The 23,836-nt window shown below is 33.9% G+C and overlaps 3 protein-coding genes across 4 annotated transcripts; all 3 read right to left on the minus strand.

Annotated features, from left to right (window-relative positions):
- Positions 1 to 612: 612 nt before the first annotated feature.
- LOC143628740 (uridine/cytidine kinase UKL1, chloroplastic-like) lies at positions 613 to 6,248 on the minus strand. Its single transcript, XM_077098241.1, has 14 exons — positions 6,089 to 6,248; positions 5,912 to 6,003; positions 4,537 to 4,606; positions 4,321 to 4,439; positions 3,788 to 3,884; positions 3,294 to 3,373; positions 2,952 to 3,146; positions 2,764 to 2,847; positions 2,599 to 2,659; positions 2,384 to 2,444; positions 2,129 to 2,222; positions 1,953 to 2,025; positions 1,724 to 1,806; positions 613 to 1,022 (listed from the first exon to the last, which is right to left on the minus strand). Exons 1-14 carry the CDS (start codon positions 6,234 to 6,236, stop codon positions 876 to 878), a joined length of 1,404 nt encoding a protein of 467 aa, XP_076954356.1. The 5' UTR covers positions 6,237 to 6,248; the 3' UTR covers positions 613 to 875.
- A 2,453-nt stretch (positions 6,249 to 8,701) lies between these two features.
- On the minus strand, positions 8,702 to 11,250 carry LOC143628670 (uncharacterized protein At3g27210-like). The gene is made up of 3 exons (XM_077098196.1): positions 11,079 to 11,250; positions 9,147 to 9,218; positions 8,702 to 9,026 (listed from the first exon to the last, which is right to left on the minus strand). The coding sequence occupies exons 1-3, from the start codon at positions 11,248 to 11,250 to the stop codon at positions 8,716 to 8,718; spliced, it is 555 nt and encodes a 184-aa protein (XP_076954311.1). The 3' UTR covers positions 8,702 to 8,715.
- Positions 11,251 to 13,894: 2,644 nt separating this feature from the next.
- LOC143628800 (putative inactive leucine-rich repeat receptor-like protein kinase At3g03770) lies at positions 13,895 to 18,659 on the minus strand. Of its 2 annotated transcripts, none has more exons than XM_077098284.1 (7): positions 17,185 to 18,659; positions 16,926 to 17,059; positions 16,428 to 16,671; positions 15,997 to 16,208; positions 15,890 to 15,915; positions 14,651 to 14,762; positions 13,895 to 14,119 (listed from the first exon to the last, which is right to left on the minus strand). In XM_077098284.1, exons 1-7 carry the CDS (start codon positions 18,560 to 18,562, stop codon positions 13,895 to 13,897), a joined length of 2,331 nt encoding a protein of 776 aa, XP_076954399.1. In that variant the 5' UTR covers positions 18,563 to 18,659. The 2 variants fall into 2 exon arrangements, with proteins under 2 accessions (XP_076954399.1, XP_076954400.1); XM_077098285.1 differs by lacking the exon at positions 15,890 to 15,915 and adding an exon at positions 15,396 to 15,406 and having other exon boundaries at positions 15,985 to 16,208.
- Positions 18,660 to 23,836: the final 5,177 nt, after the last annotated feature.

The following is a 23,836-nucleotide window of genomic DNA, read 5'->3' on the forward strand; positions in this document are numbered from 1 at the left end:
GGTATAAATTTTAAACTCATAATAAGTAATCGATTAAAACGGAACCGTAAAAGAACCATTTGAATTTCAAGCCGACTATTTAGCTTCAGTTCAACATAAACTTTTTGTTTATCCATCCAATGTGATGTAGTGATAGGGTGCTTAGGTTTCTTAATGGAGACTCAAGTTCAATTTCCAATTTGGAAGGATTTTGATGACTCAATGACGGAAGACTGAGATCTTTGTGATTTTCAGTTCGATCCTGAGGGCATCCAGGTTTTACCACCAGTAAGCCTTTGGGCAGTTGATTTTCTCCGAAACTGGAGATAACTTGGAGGCGGTTAAGTGCTCCATACGGCTGGATTGGGCCATCTGGCGGTGACCTTTTACCATTGGGTCACCCCATACGAAGTACCTAGGCATTCTATGTTTGTTGGCCGTTTAAAAAAAATACAAATAGTAAAATGTCATGATGGTGATTATTCATAATTCATAAAGCACTATTCATTTTGTCAAATCAAAGTTATAAAGTCATAAAGCATTCTCACTACTTCAACAACATTTCCAACATTTAAAAGTAAAAAAAAAAGACCATGTTCACAAGATTCGGCAACCAAAGTAAAGAGAAAATGATACAGAAATCGAAATGATTACTATCTGCAATAGTAACATAAAAACCAAATGACTTTAATATATACATTTAAGCAACCAAACACCAGGGAATCACTAAAAACATCTACAAAGTTACAAAATAACATTTCTTCCATCATATAAGGCGCAACGACCTTACGGTTGATTAACTTTAAAAAGTATATTAAAAGAAAAACCATTTGCGACAGCTGGTTACCCCCTCACTGATCCCAATCACAAATCATATTATATTATTATCATTATCATCAGTCATCGGTGCCAAAGTAACGGTCACCAAATTCACCAAGACCAGGTATAACACGGTATTCTTCATTCAAAGCAACATCGATCTCTGATGTTACTATCTTCACTGAAGGAAACCGCTTTGAAACGCAATGGATTCCTTCTGGGGCCTAAACAAATGAATCACATGAATATATATTTAGTTAATAAGTATACAGATTAGTCTATTCGGGCTACGTTTTATCTCTAACAGGTTAAATATGTAAAAAGCTAGCTAAAAAGAAAACAAGTCAAGTGTATTTATAATGCATAAAGCCTTCTACATTATTTTCATTAAAAGAAAATAGATTATGATCATAGGTCTATGCTTAACAAGTAAGTTTTTAAAGAATACAATTAGAAAATTAAATATTCAGTTAATCTTTAAAAAGTTACTTGTTAAGCATAGACCTATGATCATAATCAATTTTCTTTTAATAAAAGTAATGTAGAAGGTTTTATGCATTATTCTGAGAACCATCTGGGAGTTATTTTTTTGCTACCCACTACCCGAAAATAATTAACATGTAACTATCAATTATCAACAAAAAAAATCAGATTTTTAACCACTAATCACAAACCAACTGTCAATCTGTCATTAAACTGGTTGCGTTTCCTTATCAAAATAGCATTTAAGACTGGCTGTAGTCATATTTGCTACATTAATTATTTATTAAAGTAAATTTTTTTCCCAAAAAGTGCTTCAAGTCAGCTCAACCTGTCCTAGTCAGCACCAAAGTTTCCCGCTTAGAACTGTTACCGACCCACCCATTTTCCACCTCTATATATGTATTAGATAATTCAACCGAGCTGTAAATAAACGAGAACTCACCGAGATGAGGTTGAGGAATATTATGTATGATTCTGGCACTCCTTTCTGTATCAATAGCTCAATTGCCTGATTAGCTGAATTACCTGCAAGCAAAAGAATAATCACTCGGAGGTAGCCATTTAAAATTGCAATATTTGTCTATTGTTTATCATTATAAAAGGTTAAAGTAGTCAAGCATTTACTTATAACTATCACTATAAAAGCATGCAGAGAGAAATATATAAAAAACCTGTAGCAAGAACAGGGTCCAGAAGAAGCACATGTCGTTCTGAAATGTCTGTTGGGAGTTTTTCATAGATAAGCTGCACATATTACGTAAAAATATTGTTTGCTATAAATTAAAAAAACTAAAAATAAAAGGTGAATCTATTAATCAACAAACTAGAGAGATACTTAGTTACTTACCTGCTGCCCGTTGTCACCGTCACGGTGGATAAGGATTTTTCCAATTTTTATCCCTTTACAACATGCACGCAACGCATTTTCCATACTTTCACCACTATAATACAAGAATTAAAAATGCAACCATTATTTATCTGAATTGACAATCAAGTAGATGCCCAAGAAACATTAAGCATTGTAATTTAAAAAATCAATATCAACATGTCATGATCAGTTCATTATAACAGTATTACACTATTCAACATATAAAAGCCCAACCTTCGAACAATTGAGACACCACACAGTTTTTTGCAAAAGTCAACTCCACTATATACTGACCCTGCAACAGTAACTTGTCATTAATATTCAGGTAACTGTTACGCAATAGATTTTGCTGAATGTATAACAGTTGCTCAAACAACATAATATCAACAGGCTATAATGCATTCAGTAAATTACTAAATTTTCATGACAAAACAAACTGCAAATTGTACCCGTAGGAGTGACTACTTGCATCTCAGTGAATGGTAAATGACCAAGACCATGCTCCACAACCTAGGACCAAGTTCATAAAATTATTGGCATTAATACTAAAAAAATCCAAACTTTCACTATCAGGGTATCAGTTTACAAAAAGATCATATAAGATAGTGATGTACCAGTCGAATTAGCCGATCTGAATAAAATACAAAATCATGCTTTGATATTTCCTTATCTCGAATCAATGTGTGCATGCCTCGAATCTATCACACAATTTATATCATAAAAAAAATTATCGGATAAACGTTGTACTCTCCATATGTGGCATGCAATTTAATGTTGATAAGAAAACTGGCAGAGAGAATACCTGGAATGTGGACTGAATTAAATATACGTTGGGATATAATTTGCAAAGGTCATGCTGACCTAACTTTGTGCGTATGTGTTGCACTATCAAGTCTATTGCCACATGATTATCGCCTCCTCGTGGTATGATGACATCAGCATACTTTTTCGAGGGAAGGACAAAATCATCAAAAGCAGGTTTAACAAACTTTGCATACTGCACAGATGAATACAGTGTCATATGTTAATGACAATAACTATTATATCGTCGATCAAACTTATAATCAAACATCAATGATTAATGAACCTTAAGAAAACTCCAAAAATATACTCCTTGAGACTTTTAGAAAGTAGAGGAATTTACCTGCTCAAGCACAGAATTTACATCCCTGCCCCTCTCAACTGTGTCTCGTCTTAATCTACGAGCAAGCCTCACATCAGCATCTAGTACAATTATTTGTCAACAAATAAAAAGTGAGACATGTTCGCTAAGGAATGAAAGTGTATAAGCAATATTCTGACAGTTGAACAGGTCATTTATTGCTACTATGGTAATAAAATGTAACTTGGTAGTTAAAATTGGTACACGGTAAAAGTTGGTTTCTGTTTTGCACATAACTTAAAGTTGGTAGCTGGAATCAGTAAATAACTAATTGATTTTTAAAGAAGGATCAAGACTCAGAAAAGGGGAAACAATATGGCACTACAGCAGAAGCAAAATGAGGTACTTATCACAGCCATTTTAGGAATATAGGACTTCATTCATACAAAAATACTAAATAAATATGTAAGCTCCACAATAATATGGTAACAATAAAAGGTGATCAAATATTAGAAAGAAAGCTAAATAATAAACACCTGTGTCAACAAATATCTTCATATTCATCAAGTCACGAACCCTTTGATCATGAAACACCAGTATTCCCTCCAAGATAATTACATCAGATGCATTAACCTAACAAGCACACAATATGCAATTTAAAAATGAAATCATTAACAAAACAGAGAGGTGGCACACTTAAGTTTTAGCTTCAATCAAGCAACCTTGTACATAAGATGTTAAACCAAACCCAAAAGGGCAACTTAGAAAAATATGCACTTTGTAAGTATACCGTTTAAAAGGAGAGAAGACACATGCTTCTAAGATTTTGAAATTAACACATTTTTTGAATTTAAAACCTTTTAATTCATCTCACAAAGAACAATAGAGAACATTAGACACAATCCTTCTTAACAACAGGTAAATATAACCCTAACCTTGGCAAGTTCGACAGGCCAAAAAGGGGTCAAGGGATAACTATATAACATATTTGTAGGATAATTCAAATGACACAATTCAACATAATTGACAGTTATATTCTATTTAAGAATGTAAGTTCAGAAGCGAGTACCTGGCGGAAGGATTCAGAACATCTCCTATGGTTTTTGAAGTCATATATTGGAAGTTGTACCGACTTTCCTTGTTTGAGTGTTTCAATACATTCTAGCATTTGCTCTGTGTCAAAAGCATCTACAAAACACAAAATTTGTATTTTACATCACAAGATGGCAGCATTACATGAGGCAAAATAAAAACTGGCAGAACCCAAAACTAATAAGAACATTACCAGGGTGATCAAAATTATACTCATGGGCGCGTTCAGATTCTTCAGCAGTCAAACCTCGGTAAAATGAATCCTACAAAAGAGAAAAGACATATCAGAAACTTCAAGCATATAGAATACGTTTCATTCAAATATGAAACTTCAAGCATATAGAATACATTTCATTCAAATATTGAGGTTTTCCATTTGCAACCAAAACAATAATAATCATGAAGTGAAGATTATAAAGAAGATACTCCATGCATAACTTGATCAGAACACCTAAATTCTATAAGTCTTTTATCTGTCAAGATTGCCACGAGTCAGTTAAGAACACACATTAGTGCTCAACCATTCTTATTATTAATGTCTTCTATAACCTATAAAATCAAGTTGATTGAAGCTGATCTGCTTAACAGATTCAGTAATACTCTTTGATAGACCAGGGCTTAGTATTCCTCATCAAATTTTTTACTTCAACAGAGGTGTTTCAAAATTATCTCATATCATAGTTAAACAACTTTCACTTTCAAAAGAAATCTTAACTATACTTATGCAATAGACACCAAGCAATCAAGCATCAACCTCAAATAAGCTATGAAAGTAATAATAGTAAACTCATCTTTTCCTCATAAGTCAATAGGTTACAGCATAACCTCCCTATCATTAAACAGAACATTAATTATATTCACAATGCACACCCAAACTCGAGCTGAGCTTTGGCTCAATTAAGGTACTGCACACAAGCTCGAGCTAAGCTAAGGCTTGTTTAAGACTTTTTTCCAACTAATAAAAATAATTAAAATATATATAAATTCATTATTAATTAATAAGTAATAAACGAGCCGAGCTCGAACCTAGTCGAGCTCGGCCTTGGCTCGTTCACTTGAAAATTCAATTATAAACCTAACTAATGCACCAAAAACACCTAACCTAACAATCAACCACAACATTCGCATTCCAAAGCTTAACAACACCACACAAACAAACTTGATTAACAAGCAGAACACGGTGATCATGAAGCCGTTGAATAATCATATCACAAACTATCGTCTTACCAGAAGCAGAACATTAATTATACTATAAAAACTCACTTACAAACCTACCTATTGCACTGTAAACACCTAACCTAACAATCAACCACAACATTCACATTCCAAAATTCCAAAGCTTAACAACAACAACACAGATACAAACCTGATTAACAAGTACAACACGATGATCATGAAGCTGTCAAATAATCATATCACAAACTATCGTCTTACCAGAAGCAGAACATTAATTATACTATAAAAACTCACTTATAAACCTACCTATTGCATTGCAAACACCTAACCTAACAATCAACCACAGCATTCACATTCCAAAGCTTAACAACAACAACAACACAGAAACAAACCTGATTAACCAGTACAACACGATGATCATGAAGCTGTTGAATAATCATATCACAGACCGTCGTCTTACCGGAAGCCGTACCACCAGAAACACCTAAAACGCATTCAAATCATCCAAATCAAACCTAAAACCCTAGAAATTGAGTATTTGATTGATCAACTGATTAATTGAAACCTACCGATGACGAACGGCTGTTTGATTGAATCGGAGAGTAACGAGGATGACGAAGAAGAAACGAATCGGTTGTTGTCGAGATGTAAGCCGGAGAAATGAGCACCGGAGGCGGCTTCCATGACGTAATCTATCGCCGTCGTTTGCTCCGGCATCGTTGACGGAGAACGTGAGCACAAGTCAACAGTGACTCAGTGAGTACTTTGAGAAAGTAAGTAAAAGCATTGAAGGGAGTGGGGGTTTGTTCGATAATAATAAACGGTATATTCCGGGATATTTTATTGTGTGTATAAACTTTTGGCTTTGGGTTATACACAAATACGACTCGTACATGAGCTACACGAGTCGTATACGAGTCGCATATGTACAGAGTTATGTTATTTTGTGTCAGCTAGTGTGATTTCTTGTTCCCTTGTATCGTATAGGAACTATACGAGCGGGCTATATGACTCGTATAGCGGTTATTTGACTCATATAGGGGTTTTTTCTTAATTACTTTAAAATTACAAAATATTAAAAATAATAGCCGAGTTGGTTATAAAATATAAACACTAGATTTAAAAAGTAAATATTTTGCTCCATTGTGTAATCAAACAACTACAAACAACATGAGCGTTTCGGGTAACGGATTTTAGATGTCGTCGTGCGATTCGTTCTGGATGACACTTATATGAGTTTCCTAAGCTTTTGAAATGCAGTTATTAGAAAAATAATTTTGTTTGTTGATGTAGATGTTTTGACTTGTGTTAACTCAACTTTTGGTATAATTTTACAAAGCATCACACAGATCCATACAGCTCGTATAGACTAGAAAATAATTATAAATCTCCAGTCAAAGTGCAGATTGGCATGTTGTCTATATGAGTCGTATAGCCTCTATACGACTCGTATAGGTCAGATGTGGTAAGTAAGCTATACAGGCCCATTTTATAAGAGAAAACTGGCTATTTTATAACCCAATTGCCAAAGTGTTTTGAACCCAAGACCCATGAATAAGATTAGAGATTATGATAAAAAATTAGATTGGATGTTATTAATCCAAACTATTGAGTATTGACCAATAATAATCCCAAGTAACAATGTGGCCCATGGCAATCCCAACTTTCAATTTCATTACCGATAACAATCCTAGCCTAACAAATCATTAACCCGGTTAGTAGTGTATGTTACATTTGTGTGAAAAGACCGAAATGCCCACACTAATAAACTAAATTTACCCCATTATTATATTTATATACATAATAATATTATGTTTGCATACATATACAGACACTCCCATCATCTTCTTCGTTTCCGGCTAGACCATCATCAAACACCACCGTCCATTTTTCCGGTCACCTGAATCACCACCTGACTACCTTCATATCTGCAAAAACCCCAATCCCCTCCCTTCAAACTCAATAATTATACCCAGATCCGCACACAAATCACACAAACGTGAACAACAATTAATGCATACAACGATTAATGATCATTGTTGTAACCCGAACCGCGAGAATACGAGATCCACTTGGGGTTGTTCTAACCATAAAACCCTTTTTTTCACAGTTGTCATTGTCTGATTCAGCCCCTCACGCCCTAATTTCAGATTCATCAAGCTCACCGCCAGCTCCGATTTCTCTGCGGCCGTCATCTCCGGGTTCTTTATAACCCTAGCTACTAGTTTGATTAATCGATTTTGCTTCTTGTATTCTAACAGTAACATAAGACGCTCTCCCATGATAAAAATAGTTAAACCCTTGCTGCTGTACCGAAGGCGTTCTCGAATATTAATCGCACATCTTATGGGAATGCGGGTAGAGATTGAAACTCGTTTCCGCTCACATGAAACATCCACCACCTGAAAAATGGACGGTGATGGTGGTCTCGCCGGAAACGAAGAAGATGATCGGAGTGGCTGTGTTTATATATGCAAACATAATATTATTATGTATATAAATATAATAATGGGGTAAATTTAATTTATTAGTGTGGGTATTTCGGTCATTTCACACAAATTTAACATACACAACTAACCAGGTTAATGATTTGTTAGGCTAGGATTGTTATCAGTAACGAAATTGAAAGTTAGGATTGCCATGGGCCACATTGTTACTTGGATTATTATTGGCCAATACTTAATAGTTTTGATTAATAAAATTCAATTTTCCTAAAAAATTATGCTAGAATTGAATGTGGGCTTGACACTTTGCTTTATTATTTTACTTTATTAGAAGAGTAAGATAAGATAAGATTATCTAAGAATAAAGACATTGATTTTGTATGTTACAACTAGTTGTGATTAAACTGGTAAATAAGTGGTTTCCTTGGGTGTGCTTTGGATGTGTGCATAGGGTTGACTGTTGTAACATTAGGGTATAACAAAATCAAACCGTCTTGAGTGATGGCGTGAGAGAGCCATCGACTTGGTTCGGTTCGATGATTTCTAAGGTCTTGATTCTCGGTTAAATTCAAGGCTGCAACCAGGCGACGGTTCAAACTTAGCTACAACACATATAAACATATTTATACTTATAAGCTCAAAAATAAGTACAGTATGATCGTCTTAACATAATCATTAGATGTCGGATATACCATATGCGACTTCTCATATATAAACATTCACGAGTTCAAGAACCAGTTCATGACAGTCGATCAGTCAGTGCACCTTTTCTTTACTTCTGTTTGTACCCTCGGTAAGCATCCGTGCACCTGCACAATCTCCACCCATCTCTCCTTCTTCAGCTTTACCACACCACCATGAACCACCGCCACCTCAAGGCTCTCCACCGCCCCATTTTCACGGACTTCACCGCCACCCTCTCTTTGGCTTTCACTGAAAAGTTCAGAGAGTCTCTTTGTGTTCTTTACTGGGATCGAAGGCGTGTGGTTATCAATGGCAGGCACACGCGGTCCAGTAGAGAAGTTATGGTGTACTGGTGTATTGGCTATTGATGGTGTGAACTCTGCAATATGGTAATTCGGTTAAAAACACCAAATAAGAACAATGCATACATGCAAAAAAACAAATTAATATAAATTAAGATATTTTGATCAAATATATATATATGCAACATCATTTTTACCTCCATTAACACTCATGAAATCAGATTCACAGTCAGAGTCTAACCAAGCTTGGGAATCGAAAAACATCTCCTCTGCAATGTGAAATAAGAAACATATATCAATCAATCGAGTGAAAACGGGTCAGTAGGCTTGATCCAAAACAGTTTTTGTAAATAGCATTTACAGTTAAGTACTATTTCATAAAAATATATTATTTCAATGGCAACCAAGATTTTTTAATTCATGTATGCATTGACAGTAGATTTTACTATTTTAGAAAACTTTCGAATCGTTTCGTATTTAGCCACTTTGTTTAAATATTACACGTTTGACCTGATTAACATAAGCTATATAACATTTCAAGCCTTACGAAAGTGATTAGTAAAAACTATTAACATTCAGCACAAAGTAGACCACCAACTAATAACATTTAAGTCATTTACTTGGTATTCAACAAGCTGCATATATCTTCTGAAGGACTTTTAATATTTAATAACAGAGCTAACTTTTTTGCCCTTTGACACATTAAGCAAAGAATAAGACAAACTTTATTCAAATCGCAATCAAATGAGATACACAACTCACTAGCGTATCTACTTTTACTCGCATATGAGCGTTTGCCATGAGTATTGACTTGAGCTAATGTGATATATGGCACTATAACGCTATGTTTTAAGTTATTCAAGTGCGGAATAAAAATATTTAGGTTATAGGCGAGTAAATTTAAGTACGTAGTAAACGACCAAATACTCTTGTATTTCATGCAAGCATTTGTATTGATCCTATTGGAACATGTATTATCATAAGACTGGTTATAGTCCGTTCGATATGTGATTACAATGTATAGAGACGGAAACAGGCCACATTGGCTCAATACTAATAAACCCTAATAATAATATATGTTCCAATAGCATGATCTAGCTTCTAGCATGATGATAAAGTTATAAGTTATAACACACAAACGCTACATACATGATAATAACATACCAACAAAAAAGTCAGAAACCACCATAAAAGCTACAGCATGAATCAAGCAAAGAAGCCAACAAACAATTAGAAGACAAATAAAATAAATAAATAAATAAATAAACCAAAAAGAACCCAGCAATGGTCCCATAATGTGTCACAAATCCCCAAATGTTCATACATTTCTACACCCAAAATCCAAAATATAGATCACTACCATACCGGTATCGAACCAATTCAGTGTCCAAAAACATAAATATTGAAAGCGAGTAAACCATATACTGAATGAATACTGTACCGATTTTTTTTGGGTACTGGTGCCATTGAAAATACCAAAAGGTAATGACACCAAAAATATGTAAAATGAATACCGGTACTGATTTTGTTCGGTCAGTACTGGTACCATTGGAAAAAATCAAAATCGAAAGGTACTAATACTGAAAAAATTTGTTTAGTTGGTAACGGTACCAATACAATTAAAAACACCAAAGCCGAAAGGTATCGATACTGAAAATAGGAAAAAGCGACTACAGGTGCCCATTTTGTCAAGTCAGTACCGGTATGATTAAAAACACCGAAACCAAAAAGGTACCAATACTAAAAGTATGAAAAAACAAATACCGATAGTACCATTGAAAATACCAAAACCAAAAATACGAATGACGGCACTAATTTTATTCAGTCGACCGAAAAAATGAAAAAACTAGCACCGATACCGGTTTTGTTTTGTTCAATCTGTATTGGTACTAGTACCATTAAAAATACCAAAATCAAAAGATACGAATACCAATACCGATTCTAATATTTTATTCAGTCGGTACCGATATCCGGTGCAAAATGTTCATCCCTATGCCAGCCAAAGCTATAAACGAAATTAAACAAAAAAAATAACCTAAAAACCAAAACAAACACGTAATAATAATAATAATAATAATAATAATAATAATAATAATAATAATAATAAGCGTACGGAAGAAAACCGATACCATGAAGCAAGTGAGGTTTAACAGCAGCAGCGGCATTGACGACCGGAAGCTTTTGCTTAACCGGTGCCGGAACAATCGCCACGTGGCAGTCCGGTTTACGAGTAGACGTAGATGAAACGTGCACCTTCATTACAGACGATGATTTGTGATCCGATGAAACGCAGGCGCCCATTGTGTTTGTATGAATTTAAACTGTGACAATAATAATTGTAACAAAATATCACCTGATGTGTGTGATTATAGTTAAATTGTGGTTGGGGTGAAGAGTATATATATAAAGACAAAATGAAGCAGAATGAATAATTGAAGGGATGTTAATATGTTATAGAGAGAGTATTAAATATTAATTTGAAAGTTTTATTTTTTTTCCAAGTTTGTTGGCTTTTGTTTCTGAAAGCGAAAAGCCAAAATGATAAAGTTAATTAATTAATAGGAATTGGAATGTTTAATAATAAAGAATTGTCTTTTTCATCTTCCTAGATCATGTATTTAGATTTTGGAGTACGGATAGAAAAATGGTACTGGGTATTTTTAATTTTATCTATAGAGTTTTTTTATTATCGGTATGGTACCGGTATTTTACCGACCTGGTTGTCATTGGTAACGATGTTGTACTGTACCGGGCATTTTTAGTACTGGTACCTAGTTTTTGCGAATTTCAAGATTGGTACTTTTGGTGTTGGTTGGGTATCGAGCTCGTCAGATTCATAGTTGTTCAAAAATAATAATAAAATAAAGAAAGTGAAAAACGTTTCGTCACTATTACGCATACAAAAAATACTCAACTAAAAAGAGAAGTAATGTTTTCACTTATCTCATATAATGAAAATAATGCTTAATTTGTATATATAAATTAAACAATTAAGAAAATGAGTGATGGTAACAAATTGAAAAGAGGTGAGACTCACCTCACCGTTTCCACAACAAAGCCCTAAGGAGCAACGCCCATGTTCAAGAAGTGGTACAGTTATATAGGTTTTTTTTTACGATGATGTGACAGAAGGATGGCGTCCACGACATGCGCTTAGCATATGGATGTATAAACAGATTCTTGCTAGTAATAATTATTTTAGGTTAAGTATCAACATTTTAAATGGTTATTTTTCATTAAAAACTTAGTATTTTCCATTATATGATTATTCTTCTATTCCAAAGAATACACATAGAAGCAGTTGGGCCATAATTTCCAATATATAAAGACAAATTCTTAGTAGGTAAACCAAAAAAAAACGAATGAGGGGAAAATTTCATTGAGTTTGAGGATATTATTCATAATGGAAAAAGAATAATAGAACTTGAAATAAAATATAGTAGTATTAAGCTATAAACATAAGAAAAGGATGCAAGACATGTGATGATGGGTATGTTTTTTCCTTTTCTTTTTTTGGTTATTGGACTTGTAACAATTTTAACTTTCATTTATTGATTGGAATTAATCGTAACTGAAAAATTGTTTTATACAACCTCAACTTTCAATATGTTTTTCTCCAGCAATCTTATACGTATTTTTCATGTCATCAAAAAGCTAGCGGGTTACTTTTCATTTAGTTTGGGATCGCTGAAGAGAAATATGTTTTAAGTCAGGACTGTCCTAAAATATTTATTAAGCTGGGATTAATTCTGATCAATCTGTCAAAATCGGGTTTATTGAAATCCAATAACCTTTTTTTCATTATAAAATCATACCATTTGGACCATCTCAAACTCGCAACTTGTGAGCCGGCCGTTACAATCCTTTTGAAGAACATCTGACTAGAGGGGAGAGCCCTTTAGAGGATCTCTATAAGGGTATGTGAACATGTTAAAAGGGCTAAGTAAAGTGCCATGTAAGTAGTCTAGCTTTAACTAACCCACTCATTAACATAAATGTAGTATTTTAACTAAAAATTAAATAAAAGAAAAAAAAATAGAAAATACGTTATTGGTTGGTTTGTGTCCCCACCTCATTCACTATCCCACACACCCCTTTTCCTCAGGCTTTGGCGAGAGACCCCATGGTGCCCTTGGCTGTCGAAGGTATAGCGGGGCTAGCGCCTAAGCTGCCGAGGTGGTAGCGGTGGAGCTAGAGATGGTGGGGTGGTAGGGATGGAGGTGGAGGTGATGGAGAAGAAAGGAGTAGAAAGAGATTCCCATTTGTATTTTTGAGTGAACATGACGACTGGTAGAGGCGGTGGTGTTCGGTAGCGGTGGAGATGGAGATGGAGGTGGTAGTCGGAGATGGAGGCGGACGGACGCAAACCAAATCCCTCATAACCACATGGACTCATTATAATTTTATAAAAGGGAATAAATGTCATTTCAACTTTTTTTTGTGCAAAATATAACCATAATTCCTGGGTCGTTTCGACTTTTGAGGTCGCAAGTTCCCCCACATTACAACCATAGGGACTTTTGGGGTCGCAACTTGCGCCCACGTGACAATGTTTGTATTTCTTTTACATATACTTTAATGCATACACGTTAAACAAAGTATGTTTACTATAATAAGTTAAGTTACTCAAACTTATATAAATAACTTGATTAGGTATAAAAACAATTCGATTATACAAAATAAATATAAAAAGTAATGATAACGTGAATATGTAAAGATATATGAGGCCGTGTGGATGAGAGAATACCTCTACTCTTTATGACATTTTTTAAGCATCTCAATATGTGTCCTAAAATATGAATGAATCTTAATTTCAACCTGCATCACTACAAATTTGACTTTCACCAGTTTGTATCTACCCTTATTTTTCTGTATTTGAATTTTTTGTCGGTAAAAGTCTGTTTCCAGGCAGCGTACTAGTTAAGTTGTTTTTAAGCTCGTGTCATTATGCTGCACCATCTGATTTCTGTTCGGATTCAGTTGTGGCCTGTACTTGAGCCGCATACTGCAAGTTCCAAAGTACATCTTCAAACGAAGGCCGATTTATGGGTTCTATAGATGTGCATTTGTTGGTGATAGATATCACAATTGATAATGATTCTTGTGAGCAAGTTGTTAACACCACTGGATCAACAATTCTTTGCCTGCCATCCTGACTTCCAAATGATTTCTGATGCATAAACCAAAATAATATGAACAAAGATTTTCAAAATACATATGTTAGGTAACCTTAGAAGAAATTGATCATTATCAATCTGTTTTAAAAGCAATGCTTGGCTTAGAAAATGATATTGTTGCGTAGAAATAAAACAAAAAATATAAAAATAAAAATTGATCTTTATAGATCTTTGAGAGAACTGCGTTTTTCGTCCATGTAATTTGTTCAAATGTGCTATATCAGTCTAAAAGTTTAAAAATTGCTATTTTCCTCCCCAAGGTTTAATTTACGTTGCAATTTTCGTCCATAAAGTTTCGTTTTCGCTGGAATTTTCGTCCTCGTGGTTTGTTAAAATTTGTTATTTCAATCCAAAATATGTCAACAAGAAGGATGAAAATTGCAATGTAAAGAAAACCTTAAGGACGAAAATAGCAAATTTTAAACTTTTAGATTGAAATAACAAACTTGAACAAATCACATGGACGAAAACCGTAGTTTATTCAGATCTTTTCAAGAAAAGTTTTGCAATGGGATATCATGTACCATTTCATTAAGCAGAAACGCTTCGCCTTTTCCTGTAACGATTGGACCGACGAGTGCTTCAAGCAAAATGAAACCGAAAGCATAAACGTCGTCAGCCAACTTTTTCATATGCCTGCAACATATAAATCAGTACATCACCATATAATCAATACACTTATATAAGAATGTAACCAACTTTGATCCAATTTCTATATAAGATAACCAACTTTGTTCCTCTTTATTAAAAAAGCTTCAAAATACCAACACATACATACAGAAACAACAATATTTTTATTTTAAAATATTGGTAAAAATTAATTGGAAATGATAACAAGCATCAACTCATCAAGTAACAATATGTTGTGACTAATGTAATAATGACTACACTATAAGGCTATGCTACATTATTTGTCGTAATTACAGAAGTAATATTGGTTTAAATAATCTCAACTATGTCTTATTAGCAAATAACAGTTCTAAATTTAAACTTGGCTGGTGGCGGTCCCAACTAAAGAGGTATATGCTTTTAATAGATCGCGACTAACGGATGCTAACTCTGTTAGTGATTTGCTGACCTGGACCTTCTTCTCCGGCCGCATCACACCCGAAACTTGCCGGAAACCTGCAACTCGCCTCCATTCTCTCTAATATCGTTACACCGTCTCTCACTCTCTTTCCCCTCATTCGAAACCTAAACGACGTGCCGCCGTCATTGTCTCTGGTGAAGTCCACCCTCGTCAATTGTGCACCATTCAAGGTAATTGACACGTCATTCGACTCGTTTTGATCCCCTTAACAAAGCCCTATGTTTATTTTGTAAATCTTGTAACACTGATTTCGAAATTTTGAAAATAATATCGGGTTTGGTATCTAGGGATTGGCTATGGAAGAAAATGAAATCTACTTCATTTTCTAATTTCCGATGTGTTTTGAAAAGAAAGGGAGCCGATGTAGCGATATTAGAGAGAATGGAGGCGAGCTGCAGGTTTTTGGCGTGATGCGGCCGGAGAAGAAGGTCCACATCAACAAATCAGTAACGGAGTTAACATCCGTTAGTCGCGATCCATTAAAAAATAAATACCCTTTAGCTAGGACGGCCACTGGACAAGTTTAAAATTAGGACTATTATTTGCCAATATGAAATAGTTAGGATTATTTATAACCAATATTCCATTACAAAATAAAAGGGCGTTCATACTTCATACATAACTAAACATATTCAACTTTATAAAAAGTTAACTAAGAAGAGGTGTTTGTTACCATGATTTTGGACCATCTCCCTTTACCTACATCAATATATAACTCATGTCATGACAAAATTTGATCCAAAAGTCATGTCAAATATAATAAAGAACAATAAAAGAAACCTCAAGCTGTTCTAATTCTTCAGTGATTATGGACATTCCATAGTCACTTAGCTTTGGAATTCGATATTCATCAAGCAGAATATTATTCGTTCTTAATCGATTGCTTGAAGAAGCAGGAATTACACCTGTATGCAGAAAATGCACCGCCTTTGCGGTTCCAATCAATACTGCTAACCGATCCGACCATTTAAGAATATGATCAGGAGAACACTCTACAATTATCATTGCAAACAGTTTATTACTAATTATAACAACCGAGTCACATTTTATTAGTGATTATAGCATCTTATTTGTTAATCATTTAGCATGTGACATCTTAATTGCCATATTATTCTTTATACAACACTTGTCATGTGGTGCAAGACCTTTAATAATTATTTTAGGAAAGAGCGTTTTCTTCGAACTTGTAAATAAAATTTAGTTTTACATACTTGAGAGATGAGCGCGAAAACTTCCATTTGATATATACTCATACACGAGGAAGACTTTGCTTGAAGTGAAATCTTCTAAACCCGAATCATTAATGCAATAACCCAAAAAACCAACGAGATGCGGGTGTCGAAGCTTTGATAGAAGATCTAATCTAACTTTCAAGTTTCGGGTTGAATATTTTTTAAACAATGAGAGTGATCGAATAGTGATGTAGCTTCCTTTTTCTAGTCTTCCCTTGTAAACCTACAAAAAAAGTAGGATTTTTAGATTACTACAAGTTTTGACTTTTGAAGTCAATCTTAATAGTTTAAAGACTCAAAAGTGAGACAAATATTGTTATGGGCTTAGCATGGATTTTGTTTCTACTAGAAGTACATCATTATAAAATTGTTGGGCTTGTCAAGTTTTTCTAGAAACCAATTTTAAGTTGTAAATTTAGTTTGTTTGACCTTAAAAGTCAAAACTTGCACTTTTGTTCAAGAATAAGCTAACAATACCTTTCCTATTGAGCCTTCGCCTAGAAACATCAATTCAGAGAAATTGTTAGTGGCTTCGATTAATTCTTCGATAGCAAACACACGACATGATGGTGCAACTTGTGTCCCTAGTTTAGATGCTTGAGATATAATCCCTGAAATGAAAATTTCAAAATAAAAAGCATCAATCCTTAGAAGACTCTTTTGTGTTAAAATGGTGTACTAAATAACATTTGGCTATTAATATGATAATAAGTTAATATAATTTGGCACAACTTACTAGCATTTACAAGAACTTCAGAAGAGATCCCGGAAGGTAAATGATCTTGAATAACTTCTGGCATCGTGTGTTGTAGAGTAACGCTCTCGCTTTGATGTTCTCTTTTATTGAAAAATAATCTAACAAATGCCACTATGGCCAAAAATATCACCATTAAACCACTAACACCAATTATAATCCAAACAACACTACTCAATGAGTGTTTCTTCTTTTTCTTCACAATATCTTCTTTGCAAGTATCTAAACTTTGTTGTTCATTACCCAAAATCAAGCAATTTCCGTTGACCCTCACGACGCGTTTATTGCTAGAATTCGTATCCAAACAAGAAGGAAGACTACCCAAAAACCTATTGCTTGAAATATCAACAAAACCAAGATTTTCACCACATTTGATGATGTCATGAAGGGACCCACTTAACATATTGTATCCAAGATTCAGATAACTTATGTTAGGCAAAGAAAACAGCCCGGATGGCGGTGGGCCCACCAAGAAGTTGGAAGATATATCAAGGTGTTGCAAGTGATTAAGTTCATCATATTCTTCAGGAATGATACCTTTAAATGAGTTGTTACTTAAAAGAATTGTAGCAACTCCTTTAGGCAATAATGGAAGTTCGGAATCAAAACGATTTTCCATCAAATCTAGTAAGTTTAAACTAGATAAGCTAGTTAAATCGGGTAACTCACCCGTGAGGTTATTGTGAGATAGGGACACGTCAGTGAGTGCTGTGAGTTTGGTAATTGATGATGGAAACTGACCGTTTAATCGGTTGTTTTTCAAGCTAATAATGGTGAGATTTGACATTGGATTGAACCAATTTGGAACTGACTCATTAAAGAAATTGTCATCTAATGTTAAAGTATGAAGCTTTATGAGTCTTGATAACTGACTTGGGATTGAACCAAACATGAAATTTGAACTCATGTCCAAAACTTCAAGGGAAGATAATCTATAGATTTTATCAGGAAGTGGACCCCAAATTCCTAAAGAAACTAAACTAAGAATCTTTAAATTATTAAATCTTGTTAATGTAACTACTAATGAATCAATGGAGAATGCTTGAGATAAAGTTTGGTTTAAATTTGCATACCCATGAAACTCACTAACCTTAGAAAGTTTATCTCCAGAGATTTTGAGCTCAGAGACCAAATCATTTTCGCATTTGATGCTCACTTGTGAGCTTGAAGTTGAACCCATATTACAAAAATCACCATTAAAAGTTTCCCAACTTCTTAATTGCATAGGATACTCCAAATGCTTCCTGACTTGAAGAAGAAGTTGAGTTTGAATTGGTTGTAATTGATTTGTGTTTGAGATAAAGAAACCCCATGAAAGAAATAATATGAACAACAATGAATTTGAGTAGTAGCACCCCATTTAAATGATGATATTGGCTCAAAATATTTCTTTAATGAAACCTTCATATAGTGTTCTTGAAACCAACAAGACCCATTTCAAGATTCTCAAAATATGAACAAAAAATAAATACAAGATCACAAGGCACATGTGGTCATATGCACTATGGGATTAAGTTTTGAACTTTTACAAAATTACTTAAAGTTGAGATGACTGGTTTAAAAATACAAAAATGGAAGCTATAGATTTGTGTTGAGATAAAGTGAAGAAGAAAACCAAAGTTAGTTAAAAAGATACTGGTTTTAGAGTGGAAGTTAAAGACAAGAGTACATAAGAAACACTCAAAGAAAAGACAGAGAGACAGTATGGTTTGGTTGTAGGACATTTAATGCATTATGTCTTATGTTTGTATAAAACAACAGATTCATGTGGTGCTTATTTTATAGTAGGGTTTAGTTGTGGGACCCCATTAATGCATTGTTATGTCACATTATCAATTAATATGGTTGGTTTTGTTAAGGGTTGAAAACAAACTAGCCTTTAAGATACTTAAGATGGAATAAATAAAAAGTTCTAAACAAACCGATCTTTATTGAGCTCAGCCCAGCCCGAGCCTAAAAATAGTGATGGGTTGTGATAATGTGATTGTGAGAGAAGTGTTGAATCAAATAAAGATTAAGGTGTTGTTTTTGAAGACAAAAACTGTCTAAAATCTGATTTCATCTGATTTCATGTCTGCAACTGAAGATGTGGTCTGAAAGTCTGCAGTCTGAAAATATAATACTGTTTGTTTTATAAACTGGATATCGTCTGCATAAGCTGAAAATTAGTTACCTATCATACATATCACAGTATATAAAATTTATTTAACGTCTGTAGACTGCTAGAATAATTGGTGGTGGTGTACGAACTGTGAAAATGGGAGGTGGTGGACGATTGGTGGCAGATGGTTGTGGTAAGCGGTGAACGGTGGGTAGTGGTGATGAACAGTAGTGGTGGACGGTGGTTGGTGTGGTGATGGGCGGTGGTGGACGGTGGTGGTGGCCGACGGTGGGTGGTGGTGGTGATGGACGGTGGTGGTGGCTGACGGTGGGTGGTGGTGGTGGCGAACGGTGGTTGTGGCCGACGGTAGGTGGTGGTGGGTGGTGGTGGATGGTGGTGGTGGTGGTGGGTGGTGGTGGTGGACGGTGGTGGTGGGTGGTGGTGGTGCACGGTGGGTGGTGGTGGTGTTGAACATTTGGTGTTGATAGAATGTGAAGACGTATGAAGAAGTTGAACAATAGCTTATTTTTTAAGACCATAAAAACATTTTTCAGATCTTTTTCTTCTGAAAAAACAAACAGTCTTCACAAGCTTATGTCTGCGCACCCGTAGATGTAAGCCCCTTGTAGACCTTTTAAGCAAAAACAAACAAAACCTAAGGTGATCATTTTTGTTGTTTTATTTATTTAATTATTATTTTTAAGAAAACAATCATGTGCATTGATCATTAATGGGGACATATGTAGGGTAATATTTGGAGAGTTTGTGAAAAGACAAATGTGAAATTGATGTAGAATGGTGTTACTTGACCAACTGACGAGAACAAAAGAAAGCTGGCAAAAAATAGACCCTCCACAGCTATTAAAATGAGGAGAGTAGTTTTTTTAGTATATTTATGTTAATTAATATTTATTATAAACAAAAATATATAAAAGTATCTAGTATATCTACTTTAATTAATACCTAACATACAAGAAAGTCGTCATTAAAAAAAAAAAAGATATCATGACCTGTTGGTCTAGTAGTATGGTGTGATGTCCACCCTCACAAATGTGAGGTTGCGGCTTCAAATATGGTATTATTGGCATGCCTTGTTATATGCATTCATGATACACATTTTACTTTTTTTATTTATATGTAAAATTTTTATCGAGTGTTTATTTTTTACGTTGTTTTCAAAAAAGTATATTAGACTTATACATTGTGGTGTGGGGGTGGGAGGGGCCGGTGGTGTGTTTATGTTGCATTTTGGAAACTATAATGTCTTATAGACAAAAATGAAATTTTTTTATGGAAAAGATAATTTAATATATAAAAACAAAAATGAAGTCTAAGTTTTACAGGCGGGTTGACATTGTTTTTACACTAGGTAGACTCATTGTTCATTCATCTTTTGGTGATTAAACATTATGGATAGTTCACATTTTCAGATTAAAGTATTCTTATAGTTCATACTTTCTCGACATATACAACATAATAAAGGTTACTTGACTCTAGATGATACTTCTGAATCATAAGATCACTTTTCAGATTAAAGTATTCTGATAATTTACTCGAAATCTTAAATGAATGACTGAATAAAAAGTCTAGAACGAGTTTTGTGTTATTATTAGGTGATTGACAATAGTTTACATGCGTTCTGTTTCATATAAAAGTATACAAGTTTTACTCAACCCCTTATATACCCCAATCGCCTCATCGATTCCACATACATTTCCCCAATTATGAAATTTAATCAGAAAAACAGAAATAAAAGTTTGTGCATTGTTCAAACCCCTAAACAAAGCTCTACCAATGTCAAAAATCGAACTGTAAAATACAAAGTCGAGAAATCATTGCCTTTGAGCCCCGGTTATCTCCATTCCGATTGCTGGAAACATTTGCTGTACATACATATTACGCAACATAACATAACATAATATAACACATATATATTAATTAAAATTGTAGATTAATCCAACAATGTTTGAACTTTCATCATGACGCCAAACTAATATAATTATAAGCATGACAGCATGATAACAGCTTTGCTAATTACCATTAGGGACGAGACCGGTAGCGAAGCAGTAGCGTAGCAAAAAATGCTAACACAGAAAACAAATGAAAGTATAAACCGAATACCGTATCGATTTTTATTGGTTCGGAACCAGTACCATTGAAGACACCAAAAATTACCTAAATCGAATTGCAGCGATACCGAAATAATGAAAAACGAATACTCGTACTCATTGTGCTCGGTTGGTATCTCTTCGATTCTATACTTTATATAAAATTGCTCATCGTTAATTACCGTCATGACAATTGAACCTAATAGATGTTTGTTCACTTGTGAAACGGTCAATTAAGTAGTTTTTGATTATCTTTATTAACAGTTTTTCTACATTAAAAATAGGTCAAACCAGAAGAAAAAAAAGAGTGATGTTAACACTCGAATCTGCATAGAGAGAATGAAAGTATAACGCGTGACCAACACACTTCCATTCAACTCTTTCAATATTGCAGCTCAATATGCATCTATAGTGATGATAAAAAGTTGAAAAAGCAATAGATTTTATTTGAGATTACTCTATAGATTAGTAACCAATTTTTGAAATTGTTCCAGTCAGGTCACTCGTAAAGTATTTGTTTCAATCAGGTCATTAAAGTTTTCTTTTTGTTCTAATCCTATTATTTTACTTGGATAGAAGGTTATATATGCATGATTTTTTTTAAATAGTTTGACATTACAAAATATTTTTTTAAAAATTGAAAAAATTAGTAAAAATTGAGAAAAATTGCAAAAAAAAAAAAAAAAAAAAAAAAAACTGAAAAATTGCAAAATAATAATAATAACAATTTGAAAAATTGCGAAAAATTACAATATAATTAACATGTTTCTTTTTTTATATTAAAGCAATTAATAATTCCACTATTAAATATTTTAATTACCTAACTGTCTTTTTGAAAGTTTTCTAAAAAAAGTGATGGTTTATTATAAAAAACTGTAACCTAAAAAAGGTGATTTCTTACTACCTTTTCCTTTTCTTTTTTTTTCTTCTTTTTTTGCAATTTTCTTTTTTTTTTATTGCAATTTTTCACAATTTAAAAATTATTTTTCTTGATTTTTACTAATTTTTTCAATTAAAAAAAATTGCATTGTCAAACTATTTAAAAAAAACCTACATAACCTGCTAACCAGGTAAAATATTTGGGATTAGAACACAAATGAAACTTTAGTGACTTTATTGAAACAAAATATTTTATGGGTGATCTGATTGTAACAATTTCAAAACTTTGTTAGTATTCTATAGAGTAATCCTATTTTATTTCTTTTAATTTTTAGACCGATAACTTTCTTATGTATTAGTCCATCATACTTCGACCAGACTTTGTTGTGTTAAACAAACAATAGCTTTTATTTCATACTAACATGCTAATTTAATAAGATACATTATTACGTATTTTTTATTATGATCATTTTATAACTCAAGAATCCAAATACTCTTCCATTATATGATTTCCATTATATGATTATAAGTGATATCACCTCGGCTTTCTTTTAATTTTTGTAAACAATTAAATTCTTTTTTAATATAGTACTTAATATATAGCCACAACAACTTGTGGCTTTATTTTTAAGGATTTTTACATATATTCTTTCATTAAACCCTTTTAATTACATATTTTTTTAATGTTAAAATTCTAATTACATATTTCCCCTTTTAGCATGCAATTACCCTTTTATCCTTATTATGTGACAAAATTTGTTCATATGCCACCCATCTAAGTAAGTCTTTAAGTAGTTCATTAAGAGTAAAATAGTCATTTTTTAGTTAATTTTAATGAAATGGGAAAATATGTAATATATGTGGTTTAAAGAGGGAAAATATGTAATTGATTTTTAAGAGTTGGGTAAATATGTAATAAGGGAACTTAGGGAGGGGATATATGTAAATGCCCCTTATTTTTAAGCATGCTAATTTCTTGTATTTGAACATTTCACTGACTACACCATCGGTCTAACACGGCGCGCCGAATGTAATACCAAGTTTATATAATACTAGTGTTAACCTGGCGCGTTGCACCTGTGACAACTGCCCAATCCGACCCGACCCAGGTACCCGTTTTCGAATCCGATTCTTTTTATGATTTAAAATTTGATTATTAATCTTTGTAAATTTAACATTAAATAAACTATATATATATATATTTTTTTATATTACTTACTAATAATAATAATTTCCTTTCCGCCGTCCCGCCTCTTTCTCTCTCTTGTCGCCGTCCCGCCTCTTTTTCTCTCTTGTCGCCGTCCCGCCCCTCTGCTTAACCCTTAAGCCTGAAACCCCCTTTTTCTCTTAACTCTTTGCTGTCCTTTGGTTCTTCCCGTCTAAGGATGTCTGCACAGCTCCACGCGCCAGACTCCTTACAAGGAAGCCTGCGTGAAGACCAGCTGTTCCTGCGATACGCGAGGCGAACTGTTCCCGCGACGCGCTAAGGATTATAGTTCTTCCCGCGGCGCGCTAAGGATTGTTCTCTGTCTGCCTTCGCCCTCGC

Source organism: Bidens hawaiensis, unplaced genomic scaffold (assembly GCF_021521415.1).
Source record: "Bidens hawaiensis isolate Kalapana, Puna unplaced genomic scaffold, B.hawaiensis_p1.1 tig00005061_1, whole genome shotgun sequence".
NCBI lineage: Eukaryota > Viridiplantae > Streptophyta > Magnoliopsida > Asterales > Asteraceae > Bidens > Bidens hawaiensis.